This window comes from Suncus etruscus, chromosome 6 (assembly GCF_024139225.1).
Source record: "Suncus etruscus isolate mSunEtr1 chromosome 6, mSunEtr1.pri.cur, whole genome shotgun sequence".
Classification (NCBI taxonomy): domain Eukaryota; kingdom Metazoa; phylum Chordata; class Mammalia; order Eulipotyphla; family Soricidae; genus Suncus; species Suncus etruscus.
This window is the reverse complement of record NC_064853.1, coordinates 89,191,357-89,210,420: the sequence shown is the minus strand read 5'-3', so window position 1 is coordinate 89,210,420 and position 19,064 is coordinate 89,191,357. Positions and strand designations below refer to the sequence as shown.

The window sequence follows — 19,064 nt, the reverse complement described above, 5'->3', positions numbered from 1 at the left end:
GAGACCTCAAAGATGTACAGGAGTTTCTCACTGTGCAGGAACAGCCTTCTGAGGAGAAAGAAACAAAGATGATCAGATCATCACACTATTCGATATTTGAGTCTACAATGAGGTGAGGGTGGGGGTGAATAGGGGCTTCCATGCATGTTGGGGAAACCGTCTTCTAAATATATTTTAGCTTCTCACAAGGGAGGAACATAAAACTCACAATCAGTTCATATACAGCAATTTCATTATAGACTGAAAAATAAGTGCCTTAAGTTTGATAATGTGTCTCTTATGAACTGAACCTGTCTCCATGAAGCCAGTGAGTACTGAAAACAAGATCCTCAGCAGCAGTGTGTGACAGTTCCAGCCAATCATTACTCTGTCTCCCTGGGCCTCACTTTAGACAAGACTCATTATTATACTTAAGGGCATTTTTTTTAATTATGAGAACAAAGATGCAAAGAAAGAGGACAAGGTAAAGTTACAGTGAAAGGACAATCACCCATAACATAATTCTCAGAAGAAGTCCCCTTGCTGATATCTTAACTTGGAACTTTCAGCCAAAGAACATTAAGATAAATAAAACAGAATCCATGTACAATTACTTTGTCCCTCAAGTCCCCAGATTGTAACACGTTATAATATTTCTTAACAGCACACAAGGCAATCTAAAGCCATAAAGCTTACGTAACTCCTTAAACATTAGAGGCATAGTATTTTTTACATTTCCATGTATATGCATATTAGCTTAAGTTAACCTCAAATTTTAAGTGGGTTTTTTTTAAGGATTAGAGTCAAAGGAGCACAGTAAAAACGGTGTTAGAGTGGCAATTGTTGTTTGCATAGGCCCACCAAAATATGAGGGGAATGGAAAGGAATAACCTTGGCCTAAATACAAAGAGACCCGACCCCTGAAGTTTCCTGGCATAAGACCAACTCTAGGCTCCAGGCAAGCTAGATCGTCCAATCCAAGACATTGTCTGTAGTGCCAACACACTTTTATTTTTCACACAGTCTCTGTTGTTGGTATCATGTTTTTGTATTAAATATCCTGAAATCTGCATATGCTACATTGAAGTCAGGATGTGGAGCGTCCTCTTGTTTCACCTCAACATTAAAGGGCATTGCAGAGAGCCTTGTCCTGTAAGCAGGTCGTTGTTGTTGTTAAGTCTTCTTAGTGTTAAGGGAAGTCTCTTTTGAGCAGGTTGATGTCTGAGCAGTGGTAGGGTGTTCCGTGGTAGAGGATTGCTTCCATCCAGGTGATTTTATAGACAAACCTGGATGTTTCGTGGATGGCTTCCCTGGTTCAGGGGTGAATGGAAAATGCCCTTTATTCTGAGGCCTGTGCCAGGTCGTTATGTCAATGTTCAGGGTGTAAGATCCCTTTGCACTACAAGATTTGTGTGATCAAATCTCTATTAGATAGGATCTTATTTGTATGTATAGTATGTATGTGCCTATACAAAAAAGGAGCAATGCCACGTGGCGTTATTGGCGCATATGGGGACCATAAGAACAAGTCCAACAATCCCCATGACATGGTTCAATCATAAACATTAAACTGGGGACTCTTTCAACAAAATTCCTTGTTGAACAGCTCATAAAGAGAAGATAAAAAGTCGTTAGAATCGTCACTGTATAAGAGAATATTTAGTAAGACTAGCTGTCAGAGAAAAAAACACAAAATATTCTAAAGAAATACGTGTCCATTTTATGTCTTTTGAAACAGTTTGGGGTTGTCACACACAATGCACAGCTTTGGTCTGTGATTAGGATTGTGCAGTACTAAAGTTAAAAAGAGTAATGTGGGTTAGTGATGTTTGGAGGGGGTGAGAGAGTTAAGGAGTAAAAATGAGCTTTGTAGGGGTGTGGGAAAGGGAAGAATACAAAATGGATATTCTGGATATGCAAAACAAACATAAAGATAAGGGATACTCTTAATATATGCAGTGCGCGCGGTTTTCCATATGTGGACTAGTCAGAAATTGCCAGTGACAAACAGCGCAACTGAGCAAATCTCAGCACACCCCAAGTTAAGACCCATCATTTCTGGCCTCCTGGGCTGGAACACCAGAAGGCCTGGAGGCCGGAGGCAGAAGAGGGGAAGGCTGGGGGCCTATCAAGGCTCCCAGCGCACCCAAGTTAGAAGGCCTTCCACATGGGGTCTCCCCAAACCCCATGCGGCTAGAGCTAGCCTCCAGCTCAAGAGAGGATGGATAGAGAGCCGGAAGCCAGGATCTGCCCACCCTACACCCTGTGCCCTTCCCACCCTAGAGCGGGGGGAAGGGCGGGGAAAGCTTGGGACCCCATCCAGGAGGGACTCCCCGACACCCACCTTGTCTGACCGCCTGGGCTGCCACCCCAGAAGGCCTGGAGGCAGGGGGCAGAAGAGGGGAAGGCTGGGGGCCTATCAAGGCTCCCAGCGCACCCAAGTTAGGGAAAAGGCCTTCCACATGAGGTCTCACTTAAGGGCATTACATACATGTTTTCATGAATTTATTTGGCTATTAGAATACAAACACTTTTAAATGGCACTAAAATAGGAGTCATAAACTAATAGGAAATTAGACTGAAAACCACTATTTGTATTAAAATCAACTAGACACTAGGTAAGCAGGAAGCAATTCCTGATCTTTTTTCAAAAACTGAACTTTACTTTAACTAAATTATTTTAGAGCTCTGATCATAGGTAGATGGTCTGTAGTGTTGTCGCCAATGCTTCCTATGAACAAAATAGGAGTATTTATTCAAAATATTTTATTTACAGTCTTAAAAAACCCTTTTTAAAGTTCTCCCTTCTCAGTGGGTACACTGGTAATGGGTGTGGCAATGGTTCTTTAAATCACAGGATCTTAATCAGTAAAAAATAAAATTCTCTCTCCTTTGCAAAAAAAAAAAAAAAAAAAAAAAACAGAAAAAGGAAATACCTACCTAGAGTATATAGTGAATTAATATTCTTCATTGTTAAAGCTCTTTGAGAAATAAAGATTAAATATCCAAACTACAGAGTCAACAATATTGAAATCATGAGACCCAAACTTTAGCAGCCAAACTTAAAATGGTGCCTATCAAGATGGCAGGTTGGGGCATGTGGGTAGGGGAGGGAACCTAAAAACATTGGTGGAGGGAACTTGACACTAGTAGTAGAATCAGTACTGGAACACTGCATGCCTAGAAGGCAACTATGAGTAACTTTGTAAATCACAGTGCTTTCATAAAAAAAAAATTTTAAATAAGAAACCGTGAGCACCATTGAGTGTTGCCCCAAAACAAAAACAGTAAAAAACAGACCTATATAGATTCCTACAAGAAAGTCACCCAAATAAACTTTATAAAGGTCCGGGGATTCCATGGGGAAAAAGTTCAGTCTCACTTGTGAAGCAAATTAAAATAAGAGACCAGATTAGCAATAGTATTTGAAGTCTAATACCCAAAGATGTCAAGGATGTATAGCTAAAATTTAATGACTAGAATTGCTTAAAAGAATAACGATAACTGCAAAACTGGAAGGCTAAATTATGTGTTGTAGACATTTATCCTAAAAATCATTAGATAACTCTAATATTTGCATTTAAGCAAAAACTTTCCTTAGAAAGGAGGAAAATACATAGTGATAACAGAGGATCAATAAATATAATAAAATATGGAAGAAAATTAATAATTAAAATTAATTTAATTTTTTGGGGGGTCACATCCAGCAGTGCTCAGGGTTTACTCCTGGCTCCACACTCAGAAATCGCTCCTGGCAGGCTCGGGGGACCATATGGGATGCCGGGATTCGAACCAATGACTTTATACATGAAAGGCAAATGCCTTACCTCCATGGTATTTCTTCAGCTCTAATTTAATTTTTAATTGAGAAAAATAAGGAATATAATATGAATTAATTTTTGTATAAAGTGATATATATGGATATATATTTGGGGAGGGGTAGAGGGCCATAGAAAGTGATTAAAACCTTAAAAAGGAAGAGACTGAAAGAACCAAACTAGAGTGGGGCTAGAGTAATAGTACAGCAGGTAGGGCTTTGCATTGCACACAGCTGACCTAGGTTCAGTCCCCAGAATTCCATATGGTCCCCAAGCACTACCAAGAATGGTTCCTGAGAGCAAAGTCAGGAATAAGCCCTGAGCACTACTGGCTGTATTCCAAACCCCTCTCCCCAAACAAAACAAAATAAAATAAAATAAAATAACCAAGCTGTTAGAAATGACTCATCTGGAGGGTGAGTACTGCTGATTTTTTATTTACTACTCTGCACTTTTGTGTTTTCTAAATATGTTACTCTGAACATCTGTTTCTTGCACAGTCAAAAGGAAAATATAAAACTTCCCTCCCTCTCTGAAAAAAAAACTGAAGATATACTCTAAATCACCACTTGAAAATGTTCCATACTAGAAAAATAAAAACTTCTCAAAAAATAAAAATACAAAGAAAGTACAACTAGTCCTTACTTTTACAATACACATTTATATAAAATGCAGGTTTTTGAGCAGAATCAGATTAGATAGAATCTGGTTATTTATACTGAAGAAGATTATTATACAGGTTAAATACATTTAACAGAAGTATTTATGTCTTAATAATTTCACTTCCACTTACCTGGAATCAAATATATTATGGTCAACTATGTGATGCAGAGTTTAAATTTTTAATTTTAAATTATCAGAAAAATGAGACATAAAACTAGTTTGATGAAAAAATCGTGTTCGGTGAGAAGTGGATTATATTAAAAGAAAGCATCCTAATGATGAGAAAGAAAATACAGACAGGCATCTCTGTATCCTCCTACTATTTATTTTTTAATTATTAACATATAGATATAAAATTTGCTTCTAATAGTGTCAATATATATATATATATATATATATATTCAGGAACAATGTGACCACACCATGTCCCCCATCAAAGTGCCAATAACCCACCACCACTATCCCTATACTTTAAAGCTAAAGGTTGGAAAAATGGAAGAGACGGGACAGAAATTGACCCAGATGGATGCCTAATCAACTTCTGTTTCGGATTTTTGTTTGTTTGAGGCCACACCCAGCGTTGCTCAGAGTTTACTCCTGGCTTTTTGCCCAAGGATCATTCCCAGGATAATCAAGGGATTATACATGGGGCCAGGGATCAAATCAGGTTCAGCAGAATGTAAGGCAAGTGTATTAACTAGCTTTCCAGCCCTTTAATCAATGTTTTCAATGATGCTTAAAAGATGGATTCTTTTTTTTAACTTTACTGATTGATTGATTAATTGGATTGATTGGATTGGTTGATTGATTGATTGGTTTGGACCACACCCAGCTGTGCTCAGGGTTACTCCTGGCTCTGCACTCAGAAATCACCCCTGGCAGGCTGGAGGACCAAATCCCATGGCAGAATCGAACCAAACCAGGTCCCTCCTGTGTCGGCTGAATGCAAGGCAAATGCCCTACCACTATGCTCTCTCTCTAGCCCCAAAAGATGGATTCTTATGACTTTGATCAATATTTAAACTTCTCATGTTCATCCTGATATTTTATTTTCCTGTTTCCATCCAGAAATTTCCAACAGTTAAAGAAATTAAGTATATAAGCATGCCCAAAAGATGCTTATGGCATCAGATCATAAAAATAAGCAAGTCAGAAGCTAAAAGTGTGAGCAGAAAATAATTCTAAGCCTCGTTCACCGTGGAACACCCCTATCTTTCACCATCACCTGAACACAGAGTATTCAAACACACCTTTCAAATCCACCTTCTCTTTAATGAATTAATTTGCTCCTCAGAGAATTACTAATCTCCATATTGGAGATTAGGGTTTCCCCCTCCTATTTTATTTTATTTTATTTTATTTTATTTTATTTTTGGTTTTTGGGCCACACCCAATGACGCTCAGGGGTAACTCCTGGCTATACTCAGAAATCGCTCCAGGCTTGGGGGACCATATGGAATGCCGCAGAATTGAATCATGGTCCTTCCTAGGCTAGCATGGACAAGACAGACACCTTACCCCTTCTGCCACCACTCCAGCCCCTCCCCCTCCTATTTTATTAGTGGATTTGATTGTGCATATTGTTATTATGATCCCTGGGTCCTGCCAAATCCTGTTTGCCAAGAAAGTCACAATATGGGGCCAGAGAGAACAAGCGGCTGACCAGGACTTATGTTGGTTCGAATCCTGGCATCCCATATGGTCCCCTATGCCTGCCAGGAGCAATTTCGAGCACAGAGCCAGGAGTAACCCCTGAGCACCAATGGGCATGGCCCAAAAATAAAAAAGAAAGTCACAATAGCAAACTTCAAAACCCTTACTGTTGGGAGTCAGAGCCATAGAATAGCTGGTAGGACACCTGCCTTGCATGCAGTAATGGATTCAATCCTCGGCATCCTTTCTGTTCCCCAAAACCCACCAGAAATGATCCCTGAGCAGAGCAAGGAGTAAGCCCTGAGTACTGCTGGGTGTGGCCCAAAACAAAACCAACAAACCTTACTATAACTAGGATAAAGTATTTGCCCTTTCTTATCGTCAGGCCTTTTGTTAAAGCCCAGCATTAAAAAACAAACAAAATATAAAACCTTACTGTGTGTAATCATCAAAGCTTATGTACATTAAAAGAAGTTGCATGATAACTCAAAAATTAAGAACTGGGGGCCAGAGCAACAGTCCAGTGAGTGTGGTGTTTGCCTTGCACTTGCTGACCAAGGTTTGATCCCCAGCAGCCCATATGGCATCCCAAGGACAATCAGGACTGATCTCTGCGTGCAGAGCCAGGAGTAAGCCCTGAGTACTGCTGGATGTTGGAGAAAAAAACTTAAAAAATGAAGATGCTGACTGAGACAATCACAACTGAATGGGTCTTCTGGAAACATAATGAAAGACTCTATCCCAGGATCCATCTTAGGAGCAGTGCAATGACCAATACCACCAACTACAGAAGATGGATTAAAACGACACTGAAGAAACAGAACTGTTAGAACCACAAAGAAAGACATCATCATAAGTTCCATTCCTTGACCTGTGCAGACACCAAGATCTCTAGAGGTCTGATTTTACCACCCATGACGAAGCAGAAGACTTCCATACACCACAAAAGCACCGAGGGGAGAGTAAATGAACATGCAAGGAGTCTATAGTTAATCTCATGACAGTATACTTCAAGGGTGGAGAAACCCTTATCTCCTAGGCCAAGGGAATTCCCTTTCTAATGCTCCCAATATTTACTGTGCCTATGCAGGGAAAAAAAAAAAAAGCACATAATAATCTTTTTATCTATTTACCTATTTTTTTTTACTTCTTTGTTTTGGTGTAGATATTGAAGTTGATGTCTCCAATTTTATTTTACTTTATTTTATCTTTCTCTTTCTTTTTGCGCTCTGGCATGGTTTTATTTCAGGGCCGAGACTATTGAGTGGTGCTTGCCTTTATTGCTGTAGTGCTCACTGGATATTTTATTTGATGTTTCCTTTTGTATTGTGGTGTTTCAATTTCCTTTTTTCTGTCCTCTCTCAAACTGAGGTTGAAAGCCTCTAGAAGGACTCCGCCCATTTTCGGCTTATTTGATTTTTACCCCATTTTATTGCTTTTCTTTCCTTCAAACAAAACCACATAACTTGAACTATCTAGTTCCGCCTCTCAAATAGAGGGGGAAATAAAGGAAAGTACCAGGACCAAACAGATATATGATCACTAAGTAGTAAGCTAGACACAGAGGGGACCACTTATTCTAGCAGTCCAGGGGGTAACGGTGGGGGATATGGAATGCAAGATGGGAACGTGGGTGGAGGGAGGACAAATTTGGTGATGGGAATTCCCCTGATTCAATGTTAATATGTACCTAATATACTACTGTGGAAGACATGTAAGCCAAAATGGTCAAAATAAAAATTATATATTAAAAAAAAATGAAGATACTGGGGTAGAAAAGATAGCACAGCGATAGGATGTTTGCCTTGCAAGCAGCCAACCCAGGACCGATGATGGTTCGAATCCTGGCATCCCATATGGTCCCCATGCCTGCCAGGAGCAATTTCTGAGCACAGAGCTAGGAGTAACCCCTGAGTACCTCCAGGTGTGGCCCAAAAACAACAACAACAACAACAACAAAATAATGAAGATGCTGAAGCTCAGAAGATTTTGAAAATTTCCCCAAGTCCTCATAGTCACTAAGAAAAAGAATGAGGACTCAGTTGTGGGCTGATAGATCCAAAGCTTACCTGCTTCCACCCTAGATCTGAGAGCACTGGTTAAAACTCAGAGGAGGCCACACACATGTCCAGATTCAGTCAAGGTACACTTACCTGCCCCATCCGGGGTGATGGTTCCCAGTTTCACAGCGAGAGGGTAGCCCATGTCTCTGTAATGCTCCAGCGCATGCCCGTTGCCCGCAGAGCTGTCGAAGAACCACTTGCCACAAAGTACCGAGCCGTCTGTGAGATTCAGCCAGAGATTTTCTCGCAGGTCACAGCGAGCACACTTCCAACCACTGGAATGTCATTTGAGAACAGTTCAGTTAGAGCCCCTGGGACGCAGGGTAGACTTGGGAAATCACTATCTAACAAAGGGTCCCAAACTTATTGGGTCTTCTGCCACCTTTTGAGATAAATAAATCACTCAGTCCTTCCTTAGAAATTTACCTTCCCAAGCCAGCAAATCGAAAGTGTCCCCTGCCCCACTATACCCGAGGCTACCACTACACCCTGGATCATTCCAGTACTTTTGGGTCCGAGGGTACAGTATTGACCACTTTGAGTAGAGAGGAGAGCACTGCAGGAAGCAGTCAGAAGAGAAATGGGGCTGGTGCATTATTGAGTATCACCCATCAGAGCAGTCGAACCCCCACCCTCAACCCCACCATGGGCTGCTTCTTTCTCCCAGCTTCTACAATGATCCTTTACTAAGGCAAAGTGCCACAGATCCTGAGGGAGGGAAGGAAGTTTTTCCCATAGGACAGTGAGGTTTGAATAGGCTGAAAACATTAAAATCCCATGTGTCTCTGGGAAGCCTGGCTTTGATCCCCATCATTGCTTATTTCCTGAACATCACCGAGTCGGAGTGATCTTGAATCACAAACACACTGGGACAAGAGCCTGGATATCACTGGGTGTGGACCTCAAATAAACAAAAAAATTAGGGCCGGAGAGATAGCATGAAGGTAGGGCATTTTCCTTGCATGCAGAAAGACAGTTCGAATCCCAGCATCCCATATGGTCCCCCAAGCCTGCCAGGGGCGATTTCTGAGCATAGAGCCAGGAGTAACCCCTGACCTCTGACAGGTGTGACACAAAAACTAAAAAAAATGAAAATAAAAATAAACACCCCCATGTCCACAAGCATGGAAATTTCTACCAACTCTTGGCAGGCTCAAGACCATTATGGAATGCTAGGAATTAAATTTGAGTTCTGCTGCAAGCAAAGCAAATGCCCTTCCCACTATATTATAGCTATGGCCCTCCTAAAGCAGTTTCTTTCACTATTTGGGGGACCTACGTGCCCCACTGGCAATTCTTGACCAACTGGAATACAATGTCATTGGGGGGGGGGCCAGAAATAAAACTCAGGCTCATTTATTTATGTAAAGTACACAACCTAACACTGAATTATCTCCCTGGCCAGTAACAGAATTTGAAACAAAACCCTATTGCACTGAAAGGAATTCAGCTCAACTGGTTATAATGGCTATTGATGGCTAGAATGTATAGGACCATTAGTTAGTTCTAATTAGCAGTTTTCAGTGTCCATATTGACACTGTATTTCAGTATCCCCTATGAAATAGAGCAATGGAGGCCTAATAGTACCAAGCCATCCCCAAATCATTCAGAACAGAAACTCAGTAGAGCTGAGGTTCCAAAACATGTCCAATCTTCTGCCTCTTCTCTGTAGCACCTGCCTCTGTAGAAACCAGCCCTGGCAGGTAGATGTGGTCATGGAGCTCAAAGAACATCTCTAGACTCTTTCAAATGAGGTGTCCTAGAAATGGACTTGGAGACATTGCTCTGAATTCCAGATCTGGGAGTTGATTCCAGTAAGCACCAAAATGGTAGAGAAGAAAAGGAATCTAAAAAGGTCAGGTAGTTTCATGTGCGGGCCAGAGGCTGAAATGTCTCTTTCTATGCTGGAGACAACCAGTTAGTGCTCAGGGACCTCCAATGTCACATCTACCATGCTCGAAACCTCAGAACCACAGCCAGCAGTGTTTAAAACCCACGGAGCTATGTGAAGATGTGTTCTCATGAACATGTGATGCCAGAGTGCAAAACTGTTTTGTAAGGCTGGGACATAGTATAGCAGTTAGAATGCATGCCTACCATGCTTCCAACCTGGGTTCAAGTCCCAACACATTGTCCCCTGAACATCATATGCAGCCATAGAAACGCCCAACAACTTTAGGACCTGGGTACCCTGACACCATCAAGCCTGAACACCATTACACCCTTGGGCCCTGGCTTTGAATCATAGCCCAGTTGGCCAAGAATTGGCAGACCTCTTCATCAGCTCTTGGGAGCTCCCTACCCATAAACAAAGTCAGGTTTGAAAGTAACACTCCCCTGGTTGTTGAACCAACAACCTGAGCATATTTACCATTTCTGTTTTTGTTTTGGTTTGGTTTGGTGGCCATATCTGGCAATGCTCAAGGATTACTACCTGACTCTGTGCTCAAGAAACACTTCAGGTAAGGCTCAGGGGACCATATGCTGTGCCAGTGATTCAACTTGGGTCAGGCAAATAACTTAATCCATCATATTCACCTTGATCATATTTTTGGTAGATATGTTTTATCCAGAGAAGATGTATATGTTCTTTATACACAAATATTCTTTACCCAATTTTAGCATATAAAGTTCCATTTTGCTCTCTGACTCTCACCTGGGAGGAATCCTGACCCCATTGTCCAGCTGGGTAAGATTATTGGCATATTTGGAGACTGGCAACTCACTTTCCCATGTGTCTGGGTCCTGCTTTCTATATGGAGATTTTGAATTGAGAACTGCATCACAAGCAATTGTTACCTGTAAGATAAACCCAACAGTGATTAAAAAAAAGTTTAAGATACTAGCAACTTTTAGTTAAGTTGAAAGTCAAAGTTGATTTATAAATGCAATTTAATCCAAGAAAATTCTAATTGTGCAATTAGTACAATTATATTACAGATTTCTGCCTTCAGCACTTTCTACCTAGATCTAACCAGACTTTGTCCTAGGCCTGGAGTTTACAAGGACATAGGACACAAGACAGCACAAAACCAAATCCAGTTCATAAACCCAAACATGGAGTCAGATTGCACGGTTCCTACTTCTGAGCAAGCAGAGTGAAAAGTATACAGTGAACAATTTACCAGGGTGAAATTAGCTACAGAGATGCCTAGGACTTACCTAAGCTGTGTGTTTTCCACCTAACAAATATTCACCCAGATATCCAATATCCTCGACTCATTACACAAAGGCATGTCATTAAAGGCACAAGGATGGAATGCAAGCAGCATGGCTCCTGTTCTTAATCTGGTACAAATGTGACCCTGGATGGGGGCAGGGGCATGAACAGGTATCTCTGTGCCAGATCAGGTCATGTCATGAGAAAATCTCTGACAGTCATCTTAGAACTGACTAACTATGGGAAAGGTGGAGAACAGACCGTGCTTTTTCCTAAAACCTAATAATTGTTGGATATAGTCCTTTCACCACATTTGCCATTTGTTTAATGTTGGAAGCTGTGTTTACCAGTTTTAAAAGTTTTACATTCTGATAGGAATGCAAAATGGCATAACCTTTTTGGAAAACAATTCTCTGGTTTTTCAAATATTAAACAAAAGTTGTCATATGACCCAGCTACACCACTGGTAAATACACACCTAAAATAAATGTGGCCCCATAAAAAAACTGATACCAAATGTTCATAGGCATATTATTTACCATAGCCAAAAGTAAAAATAACCCAAATATTCACTAGTAATACATGAAATGCAGTTATGTCCATACAACAGAATGCTATTTGGCAATAAAAAGAAATGAAGTACTAATATATGCTACATATCTTCCAGATAATTTGAGTATCTTTTTATTTCTTAAAGTATTTTTAATTATAAAAGACTATTAAAATTTTTTATATATTTCTGGAAGAAACATATAAAAGTAGAATTATTCATACTTCATGTGATCGGAGAGATAGTACAGAGTTTAGGGCATTGGTCTGGCCTTGGCTCACTGAGTATGTCTTTGGCATTTCATATGAACCTCCAAGCCTATCAGGAATGATCCCTGAATGCAGAACTAGGAGTAAGCCCTGAGTACTACTAGATGTAGTCAAAAAGTAAACAAATCAATAAAAACTAATTTAAAATTATTGATGCTTCGAATTATGTACTCAATATAGAAATAAACTAAACTATTATTATGATTAACTATTTTTACAAGGACATATATTAAATTCTCATGACTATTTTATAACTAAACATTTTTTAAATTACTCTTTATAGGACTCTCATTTACTGCTAGTAGAAATGCTGTCTAGTCTAGCTTTTCTGGAAAGCAATATAGATATTCCTTTAAAAAAAAAACCTGGAAATTGAGCTTCCTTGTGATCCAGCAATACTACTCCTAGGGATATGCCCTAGGAACACAAAAACGCAATACAAAGATAGCCTCTATACTCCTGTGTTCATTGCAGCACTATTTACAATAGTCAGAATCTGGAAGCTACCCAGGTGCCTAATAACAGTTGAGTGGCTAAAGAAACTGTGGTATATCAGTCTTTTTTTTTTTTTGGTTTTTGGGGTCACACCTAGTGACACCAAGGGGTTATTCCTGCCGCTCAGAAATAGATCCTGGCTTGGGGGACAATATGGGCCGCCAGGAATCGAACAGAGGTCCATCCTGGGTCAGCTGTGTGCAAGGCAAAAAAACACCCTACCACTATGCTATCACTCAAGCCCCGAGAAACTGTGGTATATTTATACAATGAAATACTGTGCAGCTTTTAGAAATAAATGAAGTCATAAATTTTGCTTATAAATGGATGGACATAGAGAGTATAATGCTGAGTAAAATGAGTCAGAACGAGAGGGATAAACATAGCATAACCTCACTCATCTGGGATATAAAGAAAATAAAGACAGTATGGAGATGATATCCAGAGACAATAGAGATGAAAATCAGGAGGACTATTTCATGGTAGGTAGGTAGCTTGCCACAAAGAGCAAAGAGTGCAATTAAAGTAGGGAAAAGTCTAATATAAAAAGGACATTCATGGCACCCCTATTTGCAGTAGAATAAAACACAATATCACAAAAGAAAGGAGGGAAGAGAGAGAGAAAGTAAGCAAAGTAAACTGCCCGTCCCAGAGGCAGGCGGGAAACAGTAGGTGGGAAGGAAACTGTTGACATTGATGGTGCGAAATGAGCTGAGCACTGGTGAAAGTTGTTATACATTGTGTGACTGTAACTCAATCGTGAACAACTTTATCTGTGGAAAATAAACTGTATTATGAACAACCTTGTAACCATGGTGTTTAAATAAAAATATATATTAAAAAAAAGAGTTTGCCAAAAAAAAGTTATTCTTTTTTTTTTTTTGGTGGGGGGGGTTATCAGGTCTTTCTCAGCAGTGCTCTCACCAGTGCTCAAATTTTACTCATGACTCTGCTCTATGAATCATTTCTTATGGAGCTCTGGGACCGTATGAAGAGCCAGGAATTGAATGGATAAGGCAAGCACCTAACCTGCTGGTTCCCAAAGTTTGTTGTTTTGACCCCTATATAATACATACTGAAAATTGCTAAGATATTAAAAGTTCTCATTACTGGGGCAAAGAGAGAGTTCAAGTGGTAGAGCACATGCCAAGGATATTCAAGGTTCTAATTTTGATCCTTTAGTTTCATAAATGCTATCAGGTACATTCTTGGTGGTTCCTGAGCACCACTGGATGGTGCTCTAAATATGGTGGCTCTAAATACCACTGGGCTTTGGTTTCAAACCATCAATCTAACACATTGCTGAATCTGAGCCCCAAACCAGAAACTCACCAGCACCATTGGGTGTAACCTCTAGTTAGTTTTAGTTTTTTATCCACACCTGGCTGTCCACAGAGATTATTCCTGACTCTACACTCAGGGATCATTCCTGGCATGGTTTGGAGGATCATATGGGGTGCTGGGTATTCAATACAGTTCAGCCACATGCAAGACAAGTACCCTACCCACTATACTATCTCTCCATTCCCTTGACCTCTCATTTTCTTTCTTTAAAAATCTTTGTACTTCATGGTATTTATTATACTGAGTGAAATAATTCAGAGAGAGATAAACACAGAATAATCTCACTCATTTATGGGTTTTAAGAAAAATTAAGGACATGATTGTAATAATGCTCAGAGACAATAGAGATGATGGCCAGAAAGACCACAACTCAACCACAAATAGTGATGCAGTTAGGGAAATAACCAAACTAACAACTATCATGACAACCTTAATAAGTGAGAGAAGTAAAATGCCTGTCTCAAATACAAGCAAGGGTTGGGGAAAGGGGACATTGGTGGTGGGAATGTTGCACTGTTGAAGGCGGGTGCTCTGTTTATACTGAAACCCAACTGGAATCATGGTGCTTAAATAAAGATTTTATATTAAAAATAATTTGGGGGGCTGGAGAGATAGCATGGAGATAGGGCATTTGCCTTGCATGCAGAAGGATGGTGGTTTGAATCTTGGCATCCCATATGGTCCCCCGAGCCTGCCAGGAGTGATTTCTGAGCGTAGAGCCAAGAGTAACCCCTGAGCGCTGCCGGGTGTGCCCCCAAAATATATTTTTGTACCTAAAGAACAATGATTTATAAAGTTATTGATGGTTAAGTTTTAGGCAGACAATATTTCAACACTGATCCTGGCCACCACCAGTGTCAAATCCCATCCCCAAAGCTCCCATACTCCACCATCCCTCCCCATGGCCACCACCCCCCGTCCTCCACTTTGACAAGAACATTAAAAAGTTTGGTGGTCATAGCTTAGATCTCATTCTTTGTGAGTCTGTGCTTTGGATTTATAGCTCATCATCAATAGAAGTGCCGGTCTCTATTTCTCCATTACTTCCCTTTCTCATCTTTTTACTTTCCCTCTTAATTTCTTTCCTTCTCTGTACTTCTCCTCCTCAAGCTTTGGTGTCAAAGATGATCTATGCATCCCCCCTTTACTACATTCTGTTTTCTCATCCATTTATTTATATACCACAGATAGTGAGATCATCCTGTTTGCCTTTCTTCTCTGATTTACTTCACTCAACACAATACCTTCCGGTCCCTCTATTTGTTCTCAGACAATATTTATTCCAAGAAAGCACTACATTAATAAACATTCCATTAGAACTATATGTGATGTTGAATATTAACTAAACTTACTGCAGCAAGAATTTTGCCCTCTACGCAAATATAAAGTCATGTGATGTACACTTGAAATTAATGTTACAGATTAATAGTCCCTCCAAGAAATTAATTCAGAAGCTTTTCCTTAAGTTTTTCACAAAGACTTTCTTAAAGAAATTTTACCTAAAAAAAAAACACATCTCAAGATGTATATTATGTTTGTTCACATCAAACATAAGAGTCATAAGAAACAAGGGCAGTTAGACCTCTCAGAATTATAGAGGTATCAGCTTTAGTATAGAATTTCAGGTAATGGAACAAGGAAAGACCGTTTTGTCCACTCAGATATTTTATCCTTGGTAATAGCCACATGAGACAAGCCAGGAAATCAGAGAATGAAAAGGTAATTTAACTCTGTCTGTATTGCTAAAAGCCTAACCCTTAGCACTAAAAGGGATAGTTAGATTTAATAATTAGAGGAAAGTGGCACAAAAGCTAAATCGACAACATTTTCAATCTGATGGCCTTCTGTGTAGGTATAAAGTAGATTAGGAGTCAAAGAAACTGAATGGTGGAATCCTGGTTCTTAAATGACATGAAAATCCTAAACACAAATGTCTCCTTCTGGTCAGGCAAGTACCCTCAGCTACAGTCCTACATGTCCAGAAAATTCCATCACCAAAAACCTAGCTTTGGTCTGGACAGAGTGTGAGGAAAAATAAGGCAAGTCAGCAGGTCAAAACTTGATATTTCCTGCCTTTGCTGAGTTCTGGATTAGGCTCTGGAAAAATCAGCACAGAAAGGAAAGAAGAAAGGAAAGAGAAGAGAACAAAGTGAAAAAGATGAGGCAAGGAAGGATATGAGGAAATGACAAATGAAAGAAAAAAACAGGGTCCATTCAGAAATCTATCCACTTTGAATTTGAATTTGACCTTATCTTCCCCACAGGGCTACAGTTGCCCCCACTTTCTTTTTTTTTTAATATAAATCTTTATTTAAGCACCATGATTACAAGCATGTCTGTAGTTGGGTTTCAGTTATAAACAGAACATCCCATCACCAGTGCAACATTCCCACCACCAATGCCTCCCCTCCTCCCCCACCCAGTTGCCCCCACTTTCAAGTTGCTAGGAAGAATTAAAAGCGCTCTACAAAAACAACAATGAAAAAGGAAAAAGAAGGGAGGAGAAGAATAAGCAACTGTGTCTGGGGTGAGGAAAGAGGGGATCCATCATGAAATCTGAGTTCTAAAAAGACAGTAGCTCATATTCCACAGAGCTCCTACAGCCTTGTGATTGGGAAATAGCTGCTTGTTTCTATCAGTTGATAGTGTTGATTTAGCTGTGGAGCGCTTTTATTTTTCTCAAACAAAATATTGGGGTAGGGGAAGCTCTCAAGCAGTGATCATGGTCCTGGGTCTGCCCTGATAATACTCAGCCAGCGGAGTTCAGTGCTTGGTCCCAACAATGCAAAGCTGCTTTTGCAAGAAGGGTTAGGGCCTCCAGGGCAACAACCAGCAGTGCTCAGCAATACCATGCATGCAGTGCCAGGAATCAAACCTTGTCCTTGTGCCTGCATGACACACACTCTGACCCCTGAGTCATCCTCTAGCAAAATCTTAAATGGGAATCCATGATGTAAAAGGGGGAAAAAATCACCATTCCTTGTGCTGGAGCAATATAGTACAATGGGTAGGGCTTTGCCTTGAATGCAGCAGACCAGGTTCAATCTTCTGCAGTCCTTATGGTCCCTTGAGCACCATCAGAAGTGATCCCTGATTTCAGAGCCAGGAGTAAATTCTGAGCACCACTGGTGTAGCATAACACCAGTGTGGCATTACATTCCTCCCCCACCCCAAAAAATCACCATTCTCTGATAAAGTCAACCCCTCTCCAAGAATTTCTACATATCTGGGGGACAGAATGAAACATCTAAAAAGTGAACTGATTCATAGGCAACATGAAGTCATGGAACAGGAAATCCATGGATAATGCTGCCCAAAGGCACTGGAAGTGACTACCTGTGAAGACTAGTTGGCCCAATGGAACTGAAACATAAACCTGATCTGAGAGAGCCTTTTTGCACAGAGAAGTGACAGGCTCTTGTCTGTGCTCAACCTTCCTTTCTTCTCTCATCCAACCCATCTACCCACCCACCACCAGCACACACACACACCACATCCGTGCACACACACACCTGACACAGAGAGCCACGCGCATCTAGCTAGCAGTCGTGCACACTCACTGACCAGGGCTGGTAACTCCTCAATATTTGGTAGTACTATTTCATAGTGGTCTGGGAATATAACAAGTTTGGCTTCGTCTTCATATTCATAATCATCGCTATTGAAATCATCATCAGTATCTAGATCTGAGGAGAAAACAAAAAAACAAAGAAAAAGAAGTGAAGAAAGAACATTCCACATGAAGGTCCCACAAGAAGGCCAACCAACCCTCGACAAAACCAAGGTGTGGCATTTACGATTCCTTCCTCTGCCCCAAATTAGACATACAGGACCTTTCCATATTTCCTAAATTGGAAATATTTATAAGTGAAAATGCAATAAGATGATGGAGTCATATAAGAAAATTCAACAATTAAAGCAAACATCTGTGCTGTATATTACAGTCTTATGCTGCTTAAATAAATAGAGTGTTCATTGTTAAGGACTTGGATCTTGATTTCACAACAGGAAAAGGCAAGGACGCTTTTCACTGCACTGAAATAAAGAAGAAAATGGATTCAATTCCATCTTGGAAATATCCCTAGTGTTACTTTAAACAGTCACAAACTCTAACCTTAGTATCTTCATCTGTATAATGCTTATCTTACAGCTCATATGAAAAATAAATAAGAAACTATAAGCAAGAGACCTGATAACTGGTAGCCAAGAAACAGCAGCTATGACTTGAGCATAAATTCTCAGTCTCTCTTATCCCCCTCTTTCCCCCTCTAAGAGTAGTCAAGACATTGTATAGAAAACCAGAGAAGGGAACCCTAATAATATAAATGGTCCTGTTGTCCATAGGCCTGTAGTGGAGAATAGTTTGAAAGGTGAGCTCTTCTGGCTATCTAGTCATCGCCTATTTAGGTAGTTAATCCTGATAAAGGTTAACTGAAGGTTCAAGGAAATAACTTGTCACAATATTTATATGGACATTTCAGCCTCACATACGCTTAGATGCCAGAATTCCAGATCATGTTTGTATGTTTATATGTTAGGAACTATGGTGACAGCTACTAAGCCATAGTCCACTCACACGTAGTTGACTCACATGCTCATGCATAAACAGGTGCACAGGCATGAACTCTGTAGACAGCACAGGTTATTTTACCAGACAAAGCAAGGACTGAGAACCAGAGTCTATAAATTCTGTTACTGCTGTGCATGCTTTTATCAGAACCCTAGTTAGTGTCTTACTGTGTCTTACACTCCATTCTTAAATTCTCCAAGAAAGGGCAGTTTCAAGTGGAAAATAAGATCCAGCTAAACTCAATCTAAAAATCTTAATAAGACAAAATAATCAGTGGCACAATAAAGAGAAAATAGTGTTAAAAGGCCATAAAAGGTTCCGCTGTCAAGAAGCAACATCAAGGAGACTAAGAACTGAAGTAACTCAAGGCATTTCTTTAAAGAAAATAATTCAAAGACAGACACTGTGTGTTCTAAAATTCTGCCTCAATTTCAAAATTAGAATCAAAATGTTCCATGAGAATAGTGTTCAACGCAGTAAATTGCCACATAAATGGCAT

General features: G+C 40.1%; 1 protein-coding gene across 1 annotated transcript in view; it reads right to left on the bottom strand.

Annotated features, from left to right (window-relative positions):
• USP13 (ubiquitin specific peptidase 13) overlaps positions 1-19,064 on the bottom strand; it is a 164,864-nt gene that overhangs the window by 79,106 nt on the left and 66,694 nt on the right. The window contains exons 4-6 of the mRNA XM_049775829.1: positions 17,560-17,681; positions 10,834-10,976; positions 8,267-8,451 (exon numbers count right to left, since the gene is read on the bottom strand). Of these exons, the coding sequence (XP_049631786.1) occupies positions 8,267-8,451; positions 10,834-10,976; positions 17,560-17,681 (450 nt within the window). The remainder of the gene's footprint in view (positions 1-8,266; positions 8,452-10,833; positions 10,977-17,559; positions 17,682-19,064) is intronic.